At 39.4% G+C, this 19399-nt stretch overlaps 1 protein-coding gene across 1 annotated transcript; it reads left to right on the top strand.

Moving 5' to 3' along the window:
• Positions 1–15343: 15343 nt before the first annotated feature.
• LOC134367771 (probable ATP-dependent RNA helicase DDX53) lies at positions 15344–17182 on the top strand (the record flags this gene model as incomplete). The annotated part of the gene is made up of 1 exon (XM_063084478.1): positions 15344–17182. A coding segment is annotated over exon 1 (1839 nt), but the record flags the coding sequence as incomplete, so codon positions are not given.
• Positions 17183–19399: the final 2217 nt, after the last annotated feature.

Below are 19399 nucleotides of genomic sequence, written 5' to 3'. Positions count from 1 at the left end.
CAATGCAACCCCCATCAAAATACCAATGACATTCTTCACAGAAATGGAAAAACAATCTTAACATTCATATGGAATCACAAAAGACCCTGAATAGCCAAAGCAATCCTGAGCAAATAAATAAATAATTAATTAATTAAAGCTGGAGACATAATACTACCTGACTTCAAATTATACTACAAAGCTATAGTAACCAAAACAGCAAGTACTAGCATAAAAAATAGACAGGCAGACCAGTGGAGTAGAATAGAGAACCCAGAAATCACCCCTCAGGCTTACAGCCATCTGATATTTGACAAGGACAACAAAAACCTACATTGAGGAAAAGACTGCCTCTTCAATAAGTGGTGCTGGGAAAATTGGATATCCACATGCAGAAGAATAAAACCAGACATGCGTCTCTTACCATATATTAAAACAACTCAAAATGGATTAAAGACTTAAGTATAAGACCTGAAACTGTAAAAATACTAAGGGAAAATATTGGTGAATCACTTCAGCAATTCTTTCTGGGCACAGGCTTTATGAACATGAGCATGAAAGCACAAGCAGCCAAGGAAAAAGTAAACAAATGGGACTATATCAAACTAAAAAGCTTCTGCACAGCAAAGGAAACAATCAACAGAGTGAAACAATGACCTACAGATTGGGAGAAAATTTTTGCTAACTATGCATCTGACAAGGGATTAATTTCCATGATATACAAGGAACTCAAGCAATTACACAGCAAAGAACCAAATAACCCAATTAAAAAATGGGTGAAGGAACTGAATATACATTCTTCAAAGGAAGACATACAAAAGGTCAACAGGTACATGAGAAAATGCTCAACATCACTAGTCATCAGGGAAATGCAAATTAAAACCGCATTGCAGTACCACCTCACTCCAGTTAAACTGGCTATAGCCAAAAAGATGGAGAATAACAAATGCTCATGAGGATGTGGAGAGAAGGGAACACTCCACACTGTTGGTGGGACTGTAAATTAGTACAACCACTATGGAAAACAGCATCGAGCTTTCTCGACAACTACAGATTGATCTTCCATATGATCCAGCAATCCCACTTCTGGGTATATACCAGAGGAATGGAAATCATCATGTCGAAGAGATACCTGCACGCCCATGTTCATTGCAGCTCTGTTCACAATAGCCAAGATATGGAACCAACCTAAATGTACATTGATGGATAATTGGATAAGGAAAATGTGGTATATATATACTATAGAATAACACTCTGCCATAAAAGAATGAAATCCTTCCATTTGCAACAACACAGATGAGCTTGGAGAAATATGTTGAGTGAAATAAGCAAAGCACAGAGGGATAAATACCACATGTACTCACTCATAAGTGGTTGCTAAGAGAGAAAGAAGGAACCAAAGAAAGACCACAGTGGTGTGTTGGACTTGCAGAGGGAGAGAACGTACCTAGGGATACAAAGTGGAGTGGAGGAAAGGGAGTTGGGTAGTGAAGTCGGGGATAATTGGGTGGGGGACATTGGGTATAATCGCAATTTGTACTAATGGGCATGCTGCCAGTATGGATCTAGCCATTACATTTTGGGCACGAGTAGTGACAGTCAGCTTTGTATCTCATGAATATTCATAATCAATGAAAAATGTACTGTGCAACCACAACAAAAGAAAAGCAAAAAGAATGTTTAATAGCATAAGGGAAAACAGATTATAAAATGACCTTGATTATTTTTAGAAAATTACATTGGCTTCAGTACTATGTTGAATAGGAGTGGTAAGAATGGAAATCCTTGTCTTGTTCCTGTTCTTAAAGGAAAAGCTTTCTGCATTTCCAGATTCATGATGACATTGGCACTAGGTTTGTCATATATGACTTTTATTGTGTTGAGATACTTTACTTCTTACCTAATTTGTTGAAAGCCTTTATTATGAAGGGATGTTGAACTTTGTGAAATGCTTTTTCTGCATCTGTTGAGATAATAATATGGTTTTTGTTGATTTGCACATGTTGAATCCCACTTGATCATAATCCCACTTGATCATGAATCCCACTTGATCAAGGTGTATAATCTTTCTGATGTGCTGTTATATTCTGTTTGCTAATGTCTTGTTGATAGTTTTTGTATCTATGTTCATCAAGGATATAAGCCTGTAGCTTTTTTGTTGTTGTTATGTCTCTGTCTGATTTGGGTATTATGGTGATGCTGGCCTCACAGAATGAGTTTGGGAGAACGGTCTTTGTTTCAATTTTTTGGAATAGTTTAAGGAGAATCGGTGTTAATTCCTCTTTAAAGGTTTGGTAGAATCCAGCAGTGAAGCCATCTGGTCCTGGGCTTCTCTTTGTTGGGAGAGTGTTGATTATTGCTTCAATCTCATTGCTCATTACTTACTGGTCTGTTCAATTTTAGTACTTCTTCTTGCTTCAGTATTGGTAGTTTATATGTGTCCAGAAATTTATCCATTTCCTCCAGATTTTCTTTTTTTTTTCTTTATTTTATTTTATTTTATTTTATTTTTTTAAATTTTATTTTGTCGATATACATTGTAGCTGATTATTGCTCCCCATCACCAAAACCTCCCTCCCTTCTCCCTCCCCCCTCCCCCCAAACAAAGTCCTTTCTGTTTGCTTGTCATATCAACTTCATATAATTGTGGTTGTTATAACTTCTCCCCCCCCCCCGGTTTGTGTGTGTGTGTGTGTGTGTGTGTGTGTGTGTGTGTGTGTGTGTGTGTGTGAATTTATTTATTAATTTTTAGCTCCCACCAATAAGTGAGAACATGTGGTATTTCTCTTTCTGTGCCTGACTTGTTTCACTTAATATAATTCTCTCAAGGTCCATCCATGTTGTTGCAAATGGCAGTATTTCATTCGTTTTTATAGCTGAGTAGTATTCCATTGTGTAGATGTACCACATTTTCCGTATCCACTCATCTGATGATGGGCATTTGGGCTGGTTCCAACTCTTGGCTATTGTAAAGAGTGCTGCGGTCAACATTGGGGAACAGGTATAGCTTCGACTTGATGATTTCCATTCCTCTGGGTATATTCCCAACAGTGGGATAGCTGGGTCGTATGGTAGATCTATCTGCAATTGTTTGAGGAATCTCCATACCATTTTCCATAGAGGCTGCACCATTTTGCAGTCCCACCAACAATGTATGAGAGTTCCTTTTTCTCCGCAGCCTCGCCAGCATTTATTGTTCAGAGTCTTTTGGATTTTAGCCATCCTAACTGGGGTTAGATGGTATCTCAATGTGGTTTTGATTTGCATTTCCCGGATGCTGAGTGATGTTGAGCATTTTTTCATATGTCTGTTGGCCATTTGTATATCTTCCTTAGAGAAATGCCTACTTAGCTCTTTTGCCCATTTTTTAATTGGGTTGCTTGTTTTCTTCTTGTAAAGTTGTTTGAGTTCCTTATATATTCTGAATATTAATCCTTTGTCAGATGTATATTTTGCAAATATTTTCTCCCACTCTGTTGGTTGTCTTTTAACTCTGTTAATTGTTTCTTTTGCTGTGCAGAAGCTTTTTAGTTTGATATAATCCCATTTGTTTATTTTTCCTTTGGTTGCCCGTGCTTTTGGGGTCGTATTCATGAAGTCTGTGCCCAGTCCTATTTCCTGAAGTGTTTCTCCTATGTTTTCTTTAAGAAGTTTTATTGTTTCAGGGTGTATATTTAAATCCTTAATCCATTTTGAGTTGATTTTAGTATACGGTTAGAGGTATGGATCTAGTTTCATTCTCCTGCATATGGATATCCAGTTCTCCCAGCACCATTTGCTGAAGAGGCAGTCCCTTCCCCAGTGAATAGGCTTGGTGCCTTTGTCAAAGATCAGATGGCAGTAAGTGTGTGGGTTGATTTCTGGATTCTCTATTGTATTCCATTGGTCAGTGTGTCTGTTTTTATGCCAGTACCAAACTGTTTTGGTTATTATAGCTTTGTAATATAGCTTAAAGTCAGGTAGTGTTATGCCTCCAACTTTATTTTTTTTGCTGAGCATTGCTTTGGCTATGCGTGGTCTTTTAGTGTTCCATAGAAATGTCTGAATAGTTTTTTTCCATTTCTGAGAAAAATGTCTTTGGAATTTTGATGGGGATTGCATTGAATTTGTATGTCACTTTGGGTAGTATGGACATTTTCACTATGTTGATTCTTCCAATCCAAGAGCATGGAATATCTTTCCATCTTCTTGTATCCTCTCTAATTTCTCTCAGCAGTGGTTTGTAGTTCTCATTATAGAGATTTTTCACCTCCTTGGTTAACTCAATTCCTAAGTATTTTATTTTTTTGGTGGCTATTGTAAATGGGCAGGCTTTCTTGATTTCTCCTTCTGCATGTTCACTATTGGAGAAAAGAAATGCTACTGATTTTTGTGTGTTTATTTTGTATCCTGCTACTGTGCTGAAATCATGTATCAATTCCAACAGTTTTTTTGTAGAGGTTTAAGGCTGTTCGATATATAGGATCATGTCATCTGCAAACAGAGACAGTTTGACTTCATCTTTTCCAATCTGGATGCCCTTTATTTCCTTCTCTTCTCTGATTGCTCTGGCTAGTACTTCCAACACTATGTTGAATAGGAGTGGTGAGAGTGGGCATCCTTGTCTAGTTCCTGTTCTTAAAGGAAAAGCTTTCAACTTTTCCCCATTCAGGATGATATTGGCAGTGGGTTGGGCATATATGGCTTTAATTATGTTGAGATACTTTCCCTCTATACCTAACTTATAGAGGGTCTTCGTCAAGAATGAGTGCTGAACTTTATCAAATGCTTTTTCAGCATCTATAGAGATGATCATATGGTCCTTGTGTTTGAGTTTATTCATATGGTGTATCACATTTATTGATTTGCGTAGGTTGAACCAACCTTGCATCCCTGGGATGAATCCCACTTGATCATGATGAATAATTTTTCGTATGTGTTGCTGTATTCTGTTTGCTAGTATTTTAGTGAGGATTTTTGCATCTATATTCATCAAGGATATCGGCCTGTAGTTTTCTTTTTTGGTTATATCTTTACCTGGTTTTGGTATCAGGATGATGTTTGCTTCATAGAATGAGTTTGGGAGATTTGCGTCCGTTTCAATCTTTTGGAATAGTTTGTAAAGAATCGGTGTCAATTCCTGTTTGAATGTTTGGTAAAATTCTGCTGTGAATCCATCTGGTCCTGGGCTTTTCTTTGTTGGGAGCCTTCTGATAACAGCTTCAATCTCCTTTATTGTTATTGGTCTGTTCAAATTTTCTACGTCTTCACGGTTCAGTTTTGGGAGCTTGTGTGTGTCTAGAAATTTATCCATTTCCTCCAGATTTTCAAATTTGTTGGCGTATAGTTGTTTATAGTAGTCTCGAATGATTCCTTGTATTTCAGATGAATCAGTTGTAATATCGCCTTTTTCATTTCTAATTTTTGTTATTTGAGTCTTCTCTCTTCTTTTTTTTGTTAGCCATGCTAATGGTTTGTCAATTTTATTTATCTTTTCAAAAAACCAACTTTTTGATTCGTTGATCTTTTGAATGGTTTTTTGGTTTTCAATTTCATTCAGTTCTGCTCTGATCTTAATGATTTCTTTCCGTCTGCTAACTTTAGGTTTGGATTGTTCTTGTTTTTCTAGTTCTTTAAGGTGAAGTGTTAGGTTGTTCACTTGCCATCTTTCTATTCTTCTGAAGTGAGCGTTTAATGCAATAAATTTTCCCCTCAATACTGCTTTTGCAGTATCCCACAGGTTTTGGTATGATGTATCATTGTTTTCATTAGTTTCAAGAAATTTTTTGATTTCCTGCTTGATTTCTTCTTGGACCCATATGTCATTAAGTAGAATGCTGTTTAATTTCCATGTGTTTGTATAGTTTCCAGAGTTTCGTTTGTTATTAATTTCTAGTTTTAATCCATTGTGGTCTGAGAAGATACATGGGATAATTCCAATTTCTTTTGAATTTATTGAGACTTGATTTGTGACCTAATACGTGATCTATCCTGGAGAATGATCCATGTGCTGATGAGAAGAATGAATATTCTGAGATGGTTGGGTGGAATGTTCTGTAGATATCTGCCAATTCCAATTGGTCTAGAGTCTTGTTTAGATCTTGTGTTTCTCTACTGATTCTTTGCCTAGATGATCTGTCTAATATTGACAGTGGGGTGTTCAGGTCCCCTGCTATTATGGTATTAGTGTCTATTTCCTTCTTTAGTTCTAATAGAGTTTGTTTTATAAATCTGGCTGCTCCAACATTGGGTGCATACATATTTATGATTGTTATGTCTTCTCGATGGATCAGTCCTTTTATCATTAAGTAGTGTCCCTCATTGTCTCTTTTTATGGTTTTTAGTTTAAAGTCTATTTTGTCAGATATAAGAATAGCTACTCCAGCTCGTTTTTCTTTTCTGTTTGCATGGTAAATCTTTTTCCATCCTTTCACTCTTAGTCTGTGTGAATCTTTATGGGTGAGGTGGGTCTCTTGTAGGCAGCATATAGTTGGGTCCTGCTTTTTGATCCAGTCAGCCAGTCTGTGTCTTTTAATTGGGGAATTTAAGCCTTTTACATTAAGAGTTGTTATTAAAAGGTGTTGATTTATTCCTAGCATTTTATTGGTTGTTTGGTTGTCTTAGGTGTCTTTTGTTCCTTGCTTTCTGATTTACTGTTTGCTTTCTTTGTTGGTGGTTCCTTAGGTTGTAGATAGTGTTTTTGTTAGCTTGTTTTCTCTTCATGAATGCCATTTTTAATATACTAGCAGGTTTAGAATTTTTCTTGGGTTTTTATGGCAATGGTAGTTATTTTTTAGGAACCAAACCCAGTACTCCCTTGAGGATTTCTTGTAGGGGTGATCGTGTGGTAGTGAAATCCCGCAGTTTTTGTTTGTCTGAGAAATATACTATTTGCCCCTCATTTCGGAAGGATAGCCTTGCAGGGTAGAGTATTCTTGGCTGGCAATCTTTGCCTTTTAGTATTCTGAAAATATCATCCCATTCCTTTCTAGCTTTTAGGGTTTGTGATGAAAAGTCTGATGTTAACCTGATTGGGGCTCCCTTATAGGTGATTTGACGCTTCTCTCTTGCAGCTTTTAAGATTCTCTCTTTGTCTCTGAGTTTTGCCAATTTGACTATGACATGTCTTGGAGAAGGTCTTTTTGGGTTGAATACATTTGGAGATCGTTGAGCTTCCTGGATCTGAAGATCTGTGATTTTTCCTATACCTGGGAAGTTTTCTGCCACTATTTTGTTGAATATGTTTTCAATGGAATCTCCATTTTCCTCCCCTTCTGGAATACCCATGACTCGGATATTTGATCGCTTAAGGTTGTCTGATATCTCTCTCAGATTTTCTTCAATGTCCTTGATTCTTTTTTCTTTCTTTTTGTCTGCTTGTGTTATTTCAAACAGCCCATCTTCAAGTTCAGAGGTTCTCTCTTCAACTTCGACAAGCCTGCTGGTTAAACTCTCCGTTGTGTTTTTTATTTCGCTGAATAACTTCTTCAGTTCTGCAAGTTCTGCTACATTTTTTTTCAGGACATTGATTTCCTTGTATATTTCCTCTTTCAGATCCTGTATACTTTTCCTCATTTCATCATGATGTCTAGCTGAGTTTTCTTGTAGCTCATTCAGTTTCCTTAGAATTATCACTCGAAATTCCTTGTCAGTTATTTCAAGGGCTTCTTGTTCTATAGGATCTAGAGTTTGAGATTTATTAACTTTTGGTGGTGTACTTTCTTGATTTTTTGTATTTCTGGTATCTTTTTTTTGGTGTTTATTCATTGTGGCAGGGGGTTTCACAGTCCACCGGTTTGAGACTAATGACTAACTAGGATTTTGCTGTGGTTGCCAATTTGGTATGGCTCCCTCCGTGACTGCTCAGTTGGCCTCTAGTGCCTTGTGTGTGTGGTTGCCTCGGGTCTTGGGCTTTACCGGGGAGCCACCTTTCTGGTCAGCTTGGACTCTGCTGGGCTGGTGGATCATGTAACACAGGGTGTGTGATCTCTGTTGAGCTTTCACTTCCTGTGCAGGACTTCACCCTGTTCCGTGTGCTCTGGCCCAGGCTGTTAGATCGTGCAGTGGCGACCCCACCGGGTATGTGGTTTCTGTCGAGTCTCTGCCTCCCTGGCCGCACGTCTCCCCGCTCTGTGCGCACTGTGCTGGGCTGGGGCGTGTCTTCTGCAACCCTCGTCTGTCAGCTGGGCCTTCAAGACCCTGCTCAGCACCGCCTCGCCCAGGAAGTGTACCAGGTTTCTGCTAGGCACAGACGACCGGTCTCTCTGGGTGCCTTTGTAGCATTGTGTAGATCTTTCTCGGGTCTTGTTCACCTTTGTATCCCCCCCAGTATAAACCGAGTCTAGCGCCCGCCTGCAGCCTGCTCTCTGGCAGGTTCAAGCGGACCTGGGAACTCTCCTACCACACTATTCCCAACCAGAAATTCATTAGGCATTTTTCCAAACTGGTGGCCGCAGAGATGGTATCTGCCTCCCAGTAACAGGAAGTTTACCGGGCGCCGGAGTCCAGGGTGTGGTGGAGTGACAGTCGGCCCGCCCGTACTTCCTTGCCCTCCCAACACTGGCCGGGGACACCCCACGGCACCAGCCCCGCCAGAGAACCGCGGAGGGAGAGGGAGAGGAGGCGGGCCCGCAGGCTCCGGTAAGCCCCGCGCCAGGCCAAGCAAGTGGGAGGGCTCAGTGATGGCCGAGCTGGGCGGAGCTGCCCGCACCTGGGAAAATGGAGGCAGCACCGGGGCGGTGAGTGGCCTGGTGATGCAGGCGGGAGCCGCGTGGGCATCCACCCCCCGAACAGATCTGTGCCAGGGATCACTCACAGTGCTGTGCCAGGTCGAGCGCTCACTCTGTCTCTGGTTTGCCGTCTTCCGTGTTCTCGGCAGCTGCCGCCTTGGGCTGTTCAGTCGCGGCGCGGCTCGGGCGCTCCCAGGAATCTTCTTTAATGCCGGCCTGAAACCTCGAATCCTGAATAGGGCAGTTGGCCGCCTTCAGCGCGGCCCCGGCCTCCGGGGTCCTGTCTGCATCCACAGCAGCCCTGGCGCCGTGTTCCCTGTTTCGAGACTCGCTTTTGCAGCTAAGAAACAATTCTTTTCCTGCTCCACACTTCAAAGCTGTTGCCTGTAAATGAGGCAGCCTCTCCTGCCGGGGGCAAAGTGGCGTTCAGCCCCCACGACCGGCCAGCAGCTGCAGTCCTCCCTTAAGAGATGGCAAGAGGAAGGTCCTCAAGTTTCCTGGCTGCCTGAGGCCCAGTGGCCGCCTTTTCCACCTCAGCTACTCCACGCCAGCCGCCATCTTGAAACCCCCTGGGTTTATTTCTTCCCTCCAGATTTTCAAATTTGTTGGCACATATTTGTTTATAAAAATCTCTAACTCTTCTCTGTATTTCCGTGGTATTGGTCATAATGTCTCATTTTTCATTTCTGATTTTTGGTATTTGGATCTCCTCTCTTCTTTTTTTAGTTAGTCTGGCCAATGACTTGTCTATTTTGTGTTTCTTTTCAAAAAAACACAACCTTTTGTTTCGTTGATTTTTTTGTACCATTCTTTTGGTCTCTATTTCATTTAGTTCTTCTCTGATTTTAATTACTTGTTTCTGTCTACTGCTTTTGGGATTAGATTGTTCTTGTTTTTCTAGTCTTTGACATTTAAAGTTAGGTTGTTTATTTCTATTCTTTTGAATCAAGCACTTATTGCAATAAACTTCCCTCTTAGTACTGCTTTTGCAGTTTCCCATAGGTTTGGGTAAGTTGTGCTTGTGTTTTCATTTGTTTCAAGAATTTGTTTTGATTTCCTGCTTTATTTCTTCTTTGACTCATTGGTCATTCAAGAGCATGTTGTTTCATTTCTATAAGTTTGTATAGTTTCCAAAGTTTTGTTTGTTGGTAATTTCTAATTTTATTCTCATATATATACATATATTCACCATATATCAAAATCAACTCAAAATGGATTAAAGACTTAAGTATTAGACCTGAAACCATAAAACTCCTAAAATAAGACAGAGAGGAAACACTTCAGGATGTAGGTCTGGACAAAGACTTTGTGAAAAAGATCTCAAAAGTACAAGCAACCAAAGAAAAGATAAACAAATGGGTTTATATCAAACTAAAAAACTCCTCCTGTACAGCAAAGGAAACAATCAACAGAGTGAAATCACAACCTACAGAATGGGAGAAAATATTTCCAAATTATACATCTGACAAAGGATTAATATCCAGAATATACAAGGAACTCAACAGTATACAAGAACTTAACAGGAAAACAAACAAACAAAAAAATCCAATTAAAATATGGGCAAAGGAGCTGAATAGGCATTTCTCAAAGGAAGACATACAAATGGCCAACAGGTACATGAAAAAATGCTCAACATCACTGAAATGTAAATCAAAATCACATTGAGATATCCTTTCACCCCAGTTAGGCAGGCTATTATCAAAATGACAGAGAATACCAAATGTCGGCTAGGATATGGAGAAAGCGGAATGCCCCTACAGTGCTGGTGGAACTGTAAATTAGTACAGCCACTATGGAAAACAGTATGGAGGTTTCTCAAACAGCTACAGATAAAACTATCCTATGATCCAGCAATGCCACTACTGAGTGTATACCCAAAAGAATGGAAATCATCATGTCAAAGGGATGCCTGCTCTCCCTTGTTCATCGCAGCTCTATTTATAATAGACAAGATATGGAACCAACCTAAATGTCCATCAGCGGATGACTGGATGGGAAAATGGGGTATACACAATAGAATACTACTCAGCCATAAAAAAGAATGAAATTTTGCCATTCACAGCAACATGAATGAGCTTAAAGAAAAATGTTAAGTGAAATGAGACAGGCACAGAAAGAGAAATACTGCAAGTCCTTACTCATAAGCTGGAGGGAGGGTGGGAGGAGAGAAGGCAGGAAGGCTTCCCTGAACTTTCCCCCAAGGCCACATTGGGTTTTCTTTCCCCTGAAAGTTTAACATCCTTCTATCTCTCATCTCATACCTCCTCTAGTGACAGATCAGACCTAACTCCCTTATAGGCCTTTACCTCAAGTTTCCATCCACCCAGACCTCCCTCCAGCCTGTAACCATGAGTAACAACTCATAGCTTGTGTTTGCTAATTGTCTTAGTCTGTTCAAGCTGCTATAAGAAAACACCACAGACTAGGTTGCTTATAAACAGTAGAAATGTATTTCTCACAGCTCTGGAGACTGGGAAGTCCAAGATCAAATCACCAGCAGACTCAGTGTTTGGTGAGGGCCTGCTTCTTGGTTCACAGCAGTCTTTTCACTGTAGCCTCACATGGCAGAAAGGGCAAGGTGTCTCTCTTGAGCCTCTTTTATAAGGGCACTAATCCCATTCATGAGGGCTCTGCCCTCATGACCTAATCACCTCCCAAAGGCCCCACCTCCTCATACCATCATCTTGGAGGTTAGGGTTTCAACATGAAATTTGGGGGGACACAAACATTCAGACCATACTAATGTTCTAGATCAATGCTTATAAGTACTGAGGTTTCATATACCAGTAACATTTCAAAGCCTAAACTTGCCACTGGCACTAGTTTTACACTCTTTCTTGCCCTAGGAAAAATCTTTTAAAATCACTTGTTATCTTCATTCCATTTTTAAAAGGATATTTTACAAAAAATAAAAGGCCATAATGTTAAAATAAAATAAAAAATTTAAATTGAATGAATTTATATTTGTGAAAAAAAAATATTATCCTTAGTTTTTCATTTTGATGTGGACCAGAGGAAATTCTATTGGGGAAATCCTTGGACAGGCATTTGGTGACCTCCGTAGTTGTCTCTCAACACCTTTGATTCCTATACCATGGATAATTGACACTGGGAGAGTTCCTACTACGAACCAACTTCTGTATCTTTATATGTGTCTCTATGTGTGTATGGGATAGCTATTAGCATGCTATTCTACAGATAGCAAAACTAAGGCATAATAAGTTTGGAACTTGCTCAAGGACTCACAGAAAATAAGTGGTGGAAGTGAGATTTGAACCCAGTTATTTAGGCTCTAGTGTTCTTAACTGCTATCCCACACCGCTGCAACTTCTTTCAACTCTATGGTATGAGTATGGTTCTATGCACAAAATAAACACACCAGTATGTGCAATGATCATGGTAGTTTTTGCCATAATATATCACATCTTCTGAACAGAGTAATGGCCCGATATATGAAGAGTCTTCAAAAGGTTCATGAAAAGATTCATATTATCTTTTATATTTTAATTCTATTTTCCTATCAACTTTTTGAAGTACACTCACATATCATCCCAAGAAGACTATTTCTGAAAAGGGTATTTATAAATTGTAAAGTGCTGTATGGATGTAAAATCTGCTATAATTAGTATAATTATCAACACCAACTAGAATTTAAAAAGTCAAGTTTTTCTTAGGTCATCAAAGAAGGTTTATTAAATAAAACACTATTTCTAAGGGAATCCCATCTACAATATTTTAGGCCAGCAGAATTAACTAATTTATAGGAGAGTTTGTGGAAATTAGAGTTATTGAAAATTAGCCCAATTCACTGCCTGCAGTATTTTACTACCTTGCTGTTGCCTATAAGGTCCTAGGGACCACCCTAAACAAAACGTTGGGTTGTCTTAAACACATTCTTGTCATTCCTTACATCACCTTTCTTCTTACCTTGAGACAAACTTTACCTAACCTTTACCAGAAACTCAATCCCTTCACTCTTTGTCTCTCTGCCCAACAAGAACCTCTTAGCCAGTTACTTCACTCGAAAGCATCTGACAACATCGCACTTTTGTGTTTTTTCAAGAGCATGGTAATAAAGCACCATGATAAGCCACAGGGGTTTATATTGAGTGGGAACATTTCAGACACAAGGGACAAAACTACTGTAGAGATACTTGAAGAAAAGAATGTTATACTGGTGGCCCTTAATTAGATAACAACCAATTTTTCCAACTGATAAGGTCCATCATAGGTGGTAATGAATGACACTGAAGGCACAATCCCTCTCTGTACTTGCAATACCCATAAAAGTCTCCTATCAGTTCTGTATGATCCCAGTAATTCACCACAATGGATTTCACCTTAAAGTGCACTGCTCTCTACTCAAATTTTACAGCTACCCCTCTCCCAATAACATGACCTTTCTTCACTTCACTTTCAAGGCTTCTTCTATTCTTCCATATCACTCACATAAAACAACAGTAAAAGCTAGTCACCTTATAGCAAAGGAATACAAGCCCCTGTCCACAAGTCAAGGAATGGTTCTGGGTTTATATCTCAATATAAATGCATTATTGAAAAACTGATGGTATAAATTCACTAGTTTAGTTAATAGTAACACACTAATAGTGATTTCCTATATTTGACAAATAGATCATGGTAATGTGAGATGACAAGATTAGAAGAAACAAACAGGTTGAGGGGTATATGGGCACCCCCCTATACTATCTGTGTGACTGTTCTGTAAATTTGAAAGTATTCCAAAGAATAAGTTTATTCTAAAAATTGATGAGGAGGTCCATTGGCCAATTCCTTTGGGAAACTTTCAGTTAAGAAATTAATTATCTCAATGCTTGTAATTATCAGAGCTTTGGGACTATCTATTAAGCATGGTAACTTTATCAGAGGGAATGTATGGTGCTGCATTTTCCAAACATATTTGGACAGAACCCTTTTTTCTTTCTTCAAAAAGTTTCTTTCCAGAAAAGTGCTGACATAGAGAAAGTTTTTCCCAACGTGTTACAGACTCTTATCTTATACTGGACCATGTTCAAATTTTAATCAGCATCTTTGTCTGAAGAGAGAAAGAAGCCATGAACATTAAATTGGCAGAAGATTTGAAACTAGGGATAATATGATGGATGAGAAAATAATCACTAAAATTAAACTTAATAGGCTACGTCAATTGACCAAACTTAATGGGATGAATATAAAAGGATAAACATAGAGTTTACTTTTAGTTAAACAAATTAAAAACAAAAAATCAACAGAGTAAGTTCAGGATGAAGAAGAACGGACTTAAGTGCCCATTATGTTACTACGAACAGCTTTGTGTCTCAGGAGATCTTAGGTCAACTTAGTAGAACTGCCATGCTCGGTGAAGAGGCCCTAAAAGTACTTTTATGGTAAGGCCATTTCTGCAGATCTTTTTTTTTTTTTTTTTTTAAGATCTATGTGCTGCATAAGAAAAGGTCCTCATTGAGACATTTCCAAAGCAGAGGGAACAGGATGATGTGGATCTGGGAAACTATGTCATAGCAAGAAATGTTGAAGAAACTCAAATGTTACCCTGATGAACAAACATCCTAACGGGATTTGACAGTGGTCCTTACATACACAGGGATACAAGGAGAATGAAATCTATTCTGTGTAACTTCAGAAGTCAGAAGAAGGATCTAAGGAAGCAAGTGGAAGCACATCATCTCTGTGACCATTAAACAGCCTCACAAAAGAATGAACATCCTTGAAATGAAGTGAGCTTCCTGCCTCTGGGATTGTTCAAATAGAAGCTGGATGCCCAGCTGTCCAGATTGCTGCCAGGTTGTCTTCTGCATTATAGCTGATAAATGACTTCTACAGAACCTTCTAGTGCTAAGATCTCAGAATATATGAAACCACAGGGAAAGGGAAAAAATTAAGAGGCACCGAGAAGAATGACAAACCGCTGAAAACACCCCCAAAGGTCCCTCAGGCCGCACTCTGCCTCTCTTCTAACCATCATCCCTGTGATAATATCTGGAAACTGCCTGGACAAGTGCTGGGGTTTAGCTGAAGAATCAGAGGCAAAATGCCATCCCTGAGTATGTACCTGAGAGACCATTGATGGTATAATTTAATTTACACTAGAGGGCAGGGGAGTGATGAATTCCTCTAGACCAAGTATTGTTGATACTCCAAAAGAAATTTACCAAAACAAATAAACACATAAACACACAAGTATACAAACAAATAAGTTAATTTTTTAGAACTCTATTTTTTTCTCCTATGGAAATAATGGGCCTATAAAAAGTTCAATGTGTACAAATTTAAGGCCTGCTTCAAGGTTGCCCCCAAGCTGAGCCAGAACTATCATGACGAGAGTGAGAGTGAGCTGGACACTCAGGTCACAAAAGTTAGGAAGGCGCTCTCTCAGGGTCCTGTAATTGCTGGCAGGGTCAGCCCCTGAGAGGGAGTGCCTCTTTAAATGTACGTCACAGCCACCTGCTTACATCACACTAGTCCCGGCCCCGTGATTGGTCAGGCATTCAACGCCCCTCCCCTCTGCAGCCTCAAACACTGGTTGCTTAGGTAACAGCCGCTTCAAAGCCTGCAGAGTGGGAGGCTGCAGACCAGACCTTCTCGCATCTCCTGACCGTATGTAGGCCAGAAGCTGGCACCGACACTACCTCTACCCTACAATGTCCCGGGTCCCGGACTGGAAGAGGGCAGAGCGTAGTCCAGGAGCTCCTGGGGCCAGCTGCGATGACAGAGGTGGCAGAGGCAGCAGTTGGAATGGCCCCTCAGGCGGTTTGGGTCCTAGAGCCGCAGGCTCCCATGAACCACCACTCTGCTTTAGACTGGAGAACCACCTGGTTGGCTCAGTCATTGGTCGTGGTGGGTCAAAAATAAAAGACCTACAGCGTTCGACAAACACTAAAATACAGATTAAAAAGGGGGATTGCGAAGCAGTAGTGAAAATTTTTGGCAGCAAAGATATGAAAGCAAAGGCCAAGGCAGCTATAGATACTCTTATTAAAAGACAAGAAAGGTACCGTTCAGAATCGGATGTGGATAATGCTGCGTCCCAACCTCCTGTTGGGAGAGACGTAAGCACAGTTAACGTTGTCAGAGAAGCTCCGCCATTGATGGATTTGGATCGTATTAAGGCAGAAGCCGTGGCGTGGGAAAAAAGAAAGTGGGCAGATTTACCACCAATTAAGAAAGACTTTTACACAGAATCCAAAGCTACAAGCTCCATGTCTAAAGAACAGGTAGACAAGTGGAGGAAAGAAAATTACAACGTAATGTGTGATGACTTGAAAGATGGTGAGAAGCGTCCCATCCCTAATCCAGCTTGTGAATTTGAGGACGCTTTCCGTCCGTACACAGAACTTATGAAAAGCATAACAAGGGCGGGTTTTCAAAAACCAACACCAATTCAGGCACAGGCATGGCCCATTGCCTTAAAAGGAGTAGATCTTATAGGAGTTGCCCAAACTGGCACAGGCAAAACATTGTCCTACTTAATGCCTGGGTTTATTCATCTTGATGGTCAACCGATATCTAGAGAACAAAGGAATGGACCTGGCATGCTAGTCCTCACTCCCACCAGAGAATTAGCTCTTCAGGTGGAAGCTGAATGTTCTAAATATTCATATAAAGGTCTGAAAAGTATTTGTATACATGGTGGTAGAAATAGAGAAGGACAAATTCAAGGCATTACCAAAAGTGTAGATATCATTATTGCAACTCCTGGAAGACTGAATGACCTGCAAATGAATAAGTTTGTTGACCTACGAAGCATAACCTACTTGGTCTTAGATGAGGCAGATAAAATGCTACATCTGGGGCTTGAGCACCAGATTAAGAAAATTTTGTTAGATGTGCGCCCAGATCGGCAGACTGTTATGACAAGTGCAACTTGGCCAGATTCTGTCCGTAGACTTGCACAGTCTTATTTGAAAGAGCCTATGATTGTTTATGTTGGCACTCTGGATCTAGTTGCTGTAAACACAGTGAAGCAAAATATAATCGTTACCACAGAAGCAGAAAAACGAGCTCTTATCCAAGAATTCCTAGAGAATATGTCACCAAAAGACAAAGTCATAGTGTTTGTCAACCGAAAACTTGTTGTTGATGACTTATCAAGTGATTTTGGTATCCAAGGCCTCCCTGTGCAATCACTACATGGTGACAGAGAGCTATGTGATCGAGAGGAAGCATTAGAAGACTTTAAAAGTGGAAAAGTGAAGATATTGATTACAACTGATTTAGTATCCCGAGGACTTGATGTTAACGATATCACACACGTATATAATTATGATTTCCCACAAAACATTGAAGAATATATCCACAGAGTAGGACGTACTGGACGAGCAGGAAAGACTGGAACGTCAATTTCCCTTATCACTCAAGATAATTCAAAGATTGCCAATGAATTGATTCAAATTCTGAAAAGAGCAAATCAGAGTGTCCCAGAAGATCTTGTAGCGATGGCCAAGCGATACAACTTCCATAAACAAAAAAAGGGGACACAGAAAAAAGACCAGGAAAATCTTGAGGAAAACCCAAGAAGAATTATGTTTACATTGAAAAGTTGTACCAGCTACGGGAAGATTTAAGGCATGTTGAACATACACAGTATTCAAGATACATAAGAAAGTTATTGGAAACATACTGGCAGTTTGAAGACATAACTGATTCTTAAATAACTCTAAGCTTTCAATACTGTGTATGTTCTTTAATAAAAAAATGTTTTTAAAATGAGAGCATGAGATACTTTGTGGGGAAAAATTGAATGCTATGTATTGGTAAAATCTTGTTTCTTTAATAGTCTGCCATGTCGATCTGTCTTAAAGACTTGGGAGAAGGCAGTGATGGTGCTTTTCTTGCTTTATAATAGTTGCGCTGAATTGCAGCATACATCGCTTTCATTAAGCTTATTCCAGTCAAAATATTCTCTCCCCAGCACCCCCAATGGTTGGTGCCACAGTAATCCCTAAACATATCTCCACTGTCATTCCTGAATTATTTTTTAGTTCATTAGAAAATAAGTGCTAAATCTTCTAGAAGATTCTACAGTTCTATATTATCTGATAGATGTAACCAAGAGAAAACGTGTCTGACTGTCTGGGAATCATATCCTTACGTGAATTCTGTCACTAACCCCTGATTAGAAATTCCAGGGAGGTCACTTGTCTTCTCTAGGTCTCAATTTCTCCACTCATAAAATGGGATGGTTAGATTAAAAAAATTGGGGGTCTCCTTCACCTCTAAAATTTTGTGATATTATAAGTAAAATCGTGTACCCCAACTTTGTATTAACACCTTATAATCTAATCTAGGGAAAATTGCACCCTTGTGTAATAAATTGAACAAAGAAACCCTTTTTAAAGATCAGAAATACTTTCTGCATGTTTAGTAACTTTGTAATGTGACTGGCAGGTTTCTTTTTATTCTTTGCTTTTCTTTTCATCATATTTTGTTTTTAATTTTTGATTCAATTTGTCTTGAAATGGTCAAAACCACATATACACACACACCAGAGGAAAAATTGAGTGTGAAAGAGAAATATATCATCTACTGGGGAAAATATAAAAAAATCAGATGACACTCTTGCCATAGGAACCCATTTTAGTAAAACTCTAATTTTGTTTATAATTCCATCTCTTATGCCTTACTTAGAAGCAACATACATCTCACAATTGCAAACAATATCGCCACAATGATGCAAAATAAATTCCAAAATTCAGTTTTCATGGAAACGTTGGAATTAGTTAAGACTTAACATTTCTGGCAAAATAAAGAGAAAAATGAATGCAACTGTCTTTTCCCACAGCTTGCTTGCCTTAGTTGTGAACACAAATAAGTCAGAAATTAAGAGGAAAAAAGAGTTAAACACTCTAGGCATAGGTATTTGAGGTTTAAAGTCTGCTTTTAAAGGTTTTATATATAGGCTCAATATCTCCTGATAAAATTAATAGCAATGGTTAACACATTTGAATGACATATACCAGGTGCTTAATCTCATAATTTCTAATATTCATAAGTAACCTACTCAATCATGTCTAAATAACAACAACAACAAAAACTATCACTCAGTGTCTGTGAGTAAGAAAAGTGTGCATTTCTTCTATAAGAAAAGGCTGAAAAGAAGAGCCAGTGTATGGAGAAAGGTAAGTAGAGACAGAAGAACGGTTCTTAACCAGGGGTACTTTGCTACCCAGGAGACCTTTGACAATATCTGAAGACAGTAATGGTTGCTACAACTTTGGGCGGGGGGTGAGGAACTACTGGCATCTAGTGGGTAGAAGTTGCTAAACACCCTGCAATCTATGGACAGTCCCACACAACAAAGAATTATCTGGCCTAAAACAATAGTGCTGAGATGGAGAATCCTTGAGAGACCATAAGAAAAACAAAACAACCAGTTGCATAGTAACCAAGAAGGGGCTCCTTTGGGAACACAGGGGCCTGTTTAGAATAGGGAATGCACAAAGGGCAAAAGCCTTAAGTGCACAGAATGGGAACATTATGTGCTGAAAACAGCACATGCTGGAAACAGCAAAGATGTCCTGATTCATTAGTAGGAAACACTGAGATCATTTTCTGTCCTGTTCACACACTCCTTTCTGTACTTCTTTTAATACTATATTCAGCTTGTTACATGGCCAAGGTCTGGATACTACCACAGAAGATGAGACATGACCGAGCTCAGGGCTGCACCAGCTTTCTCCTTTCTTGCAGGAGTTAGC

This window comes from Cynocephalus volans, chromosome X (genome assembly GCF_027409185.1).
Source record: "Cynocephalus volans isolate mCynVol1 chromosome X, mCynVol1.pri, whole genome shotgun sequence".
NCBI classification, from domain to species: domain Eukaryota; kingdom Metazoa; phylum Chordata; class Mammalia; order Dermoptera; family Cynocephalidae; genus Cynocephalus; species Cynocephalus volans.
Note: the sequence above shows the minus strand (reverse complement) of the source record. Positions and strands in the feature narration are given on the sequence as shown.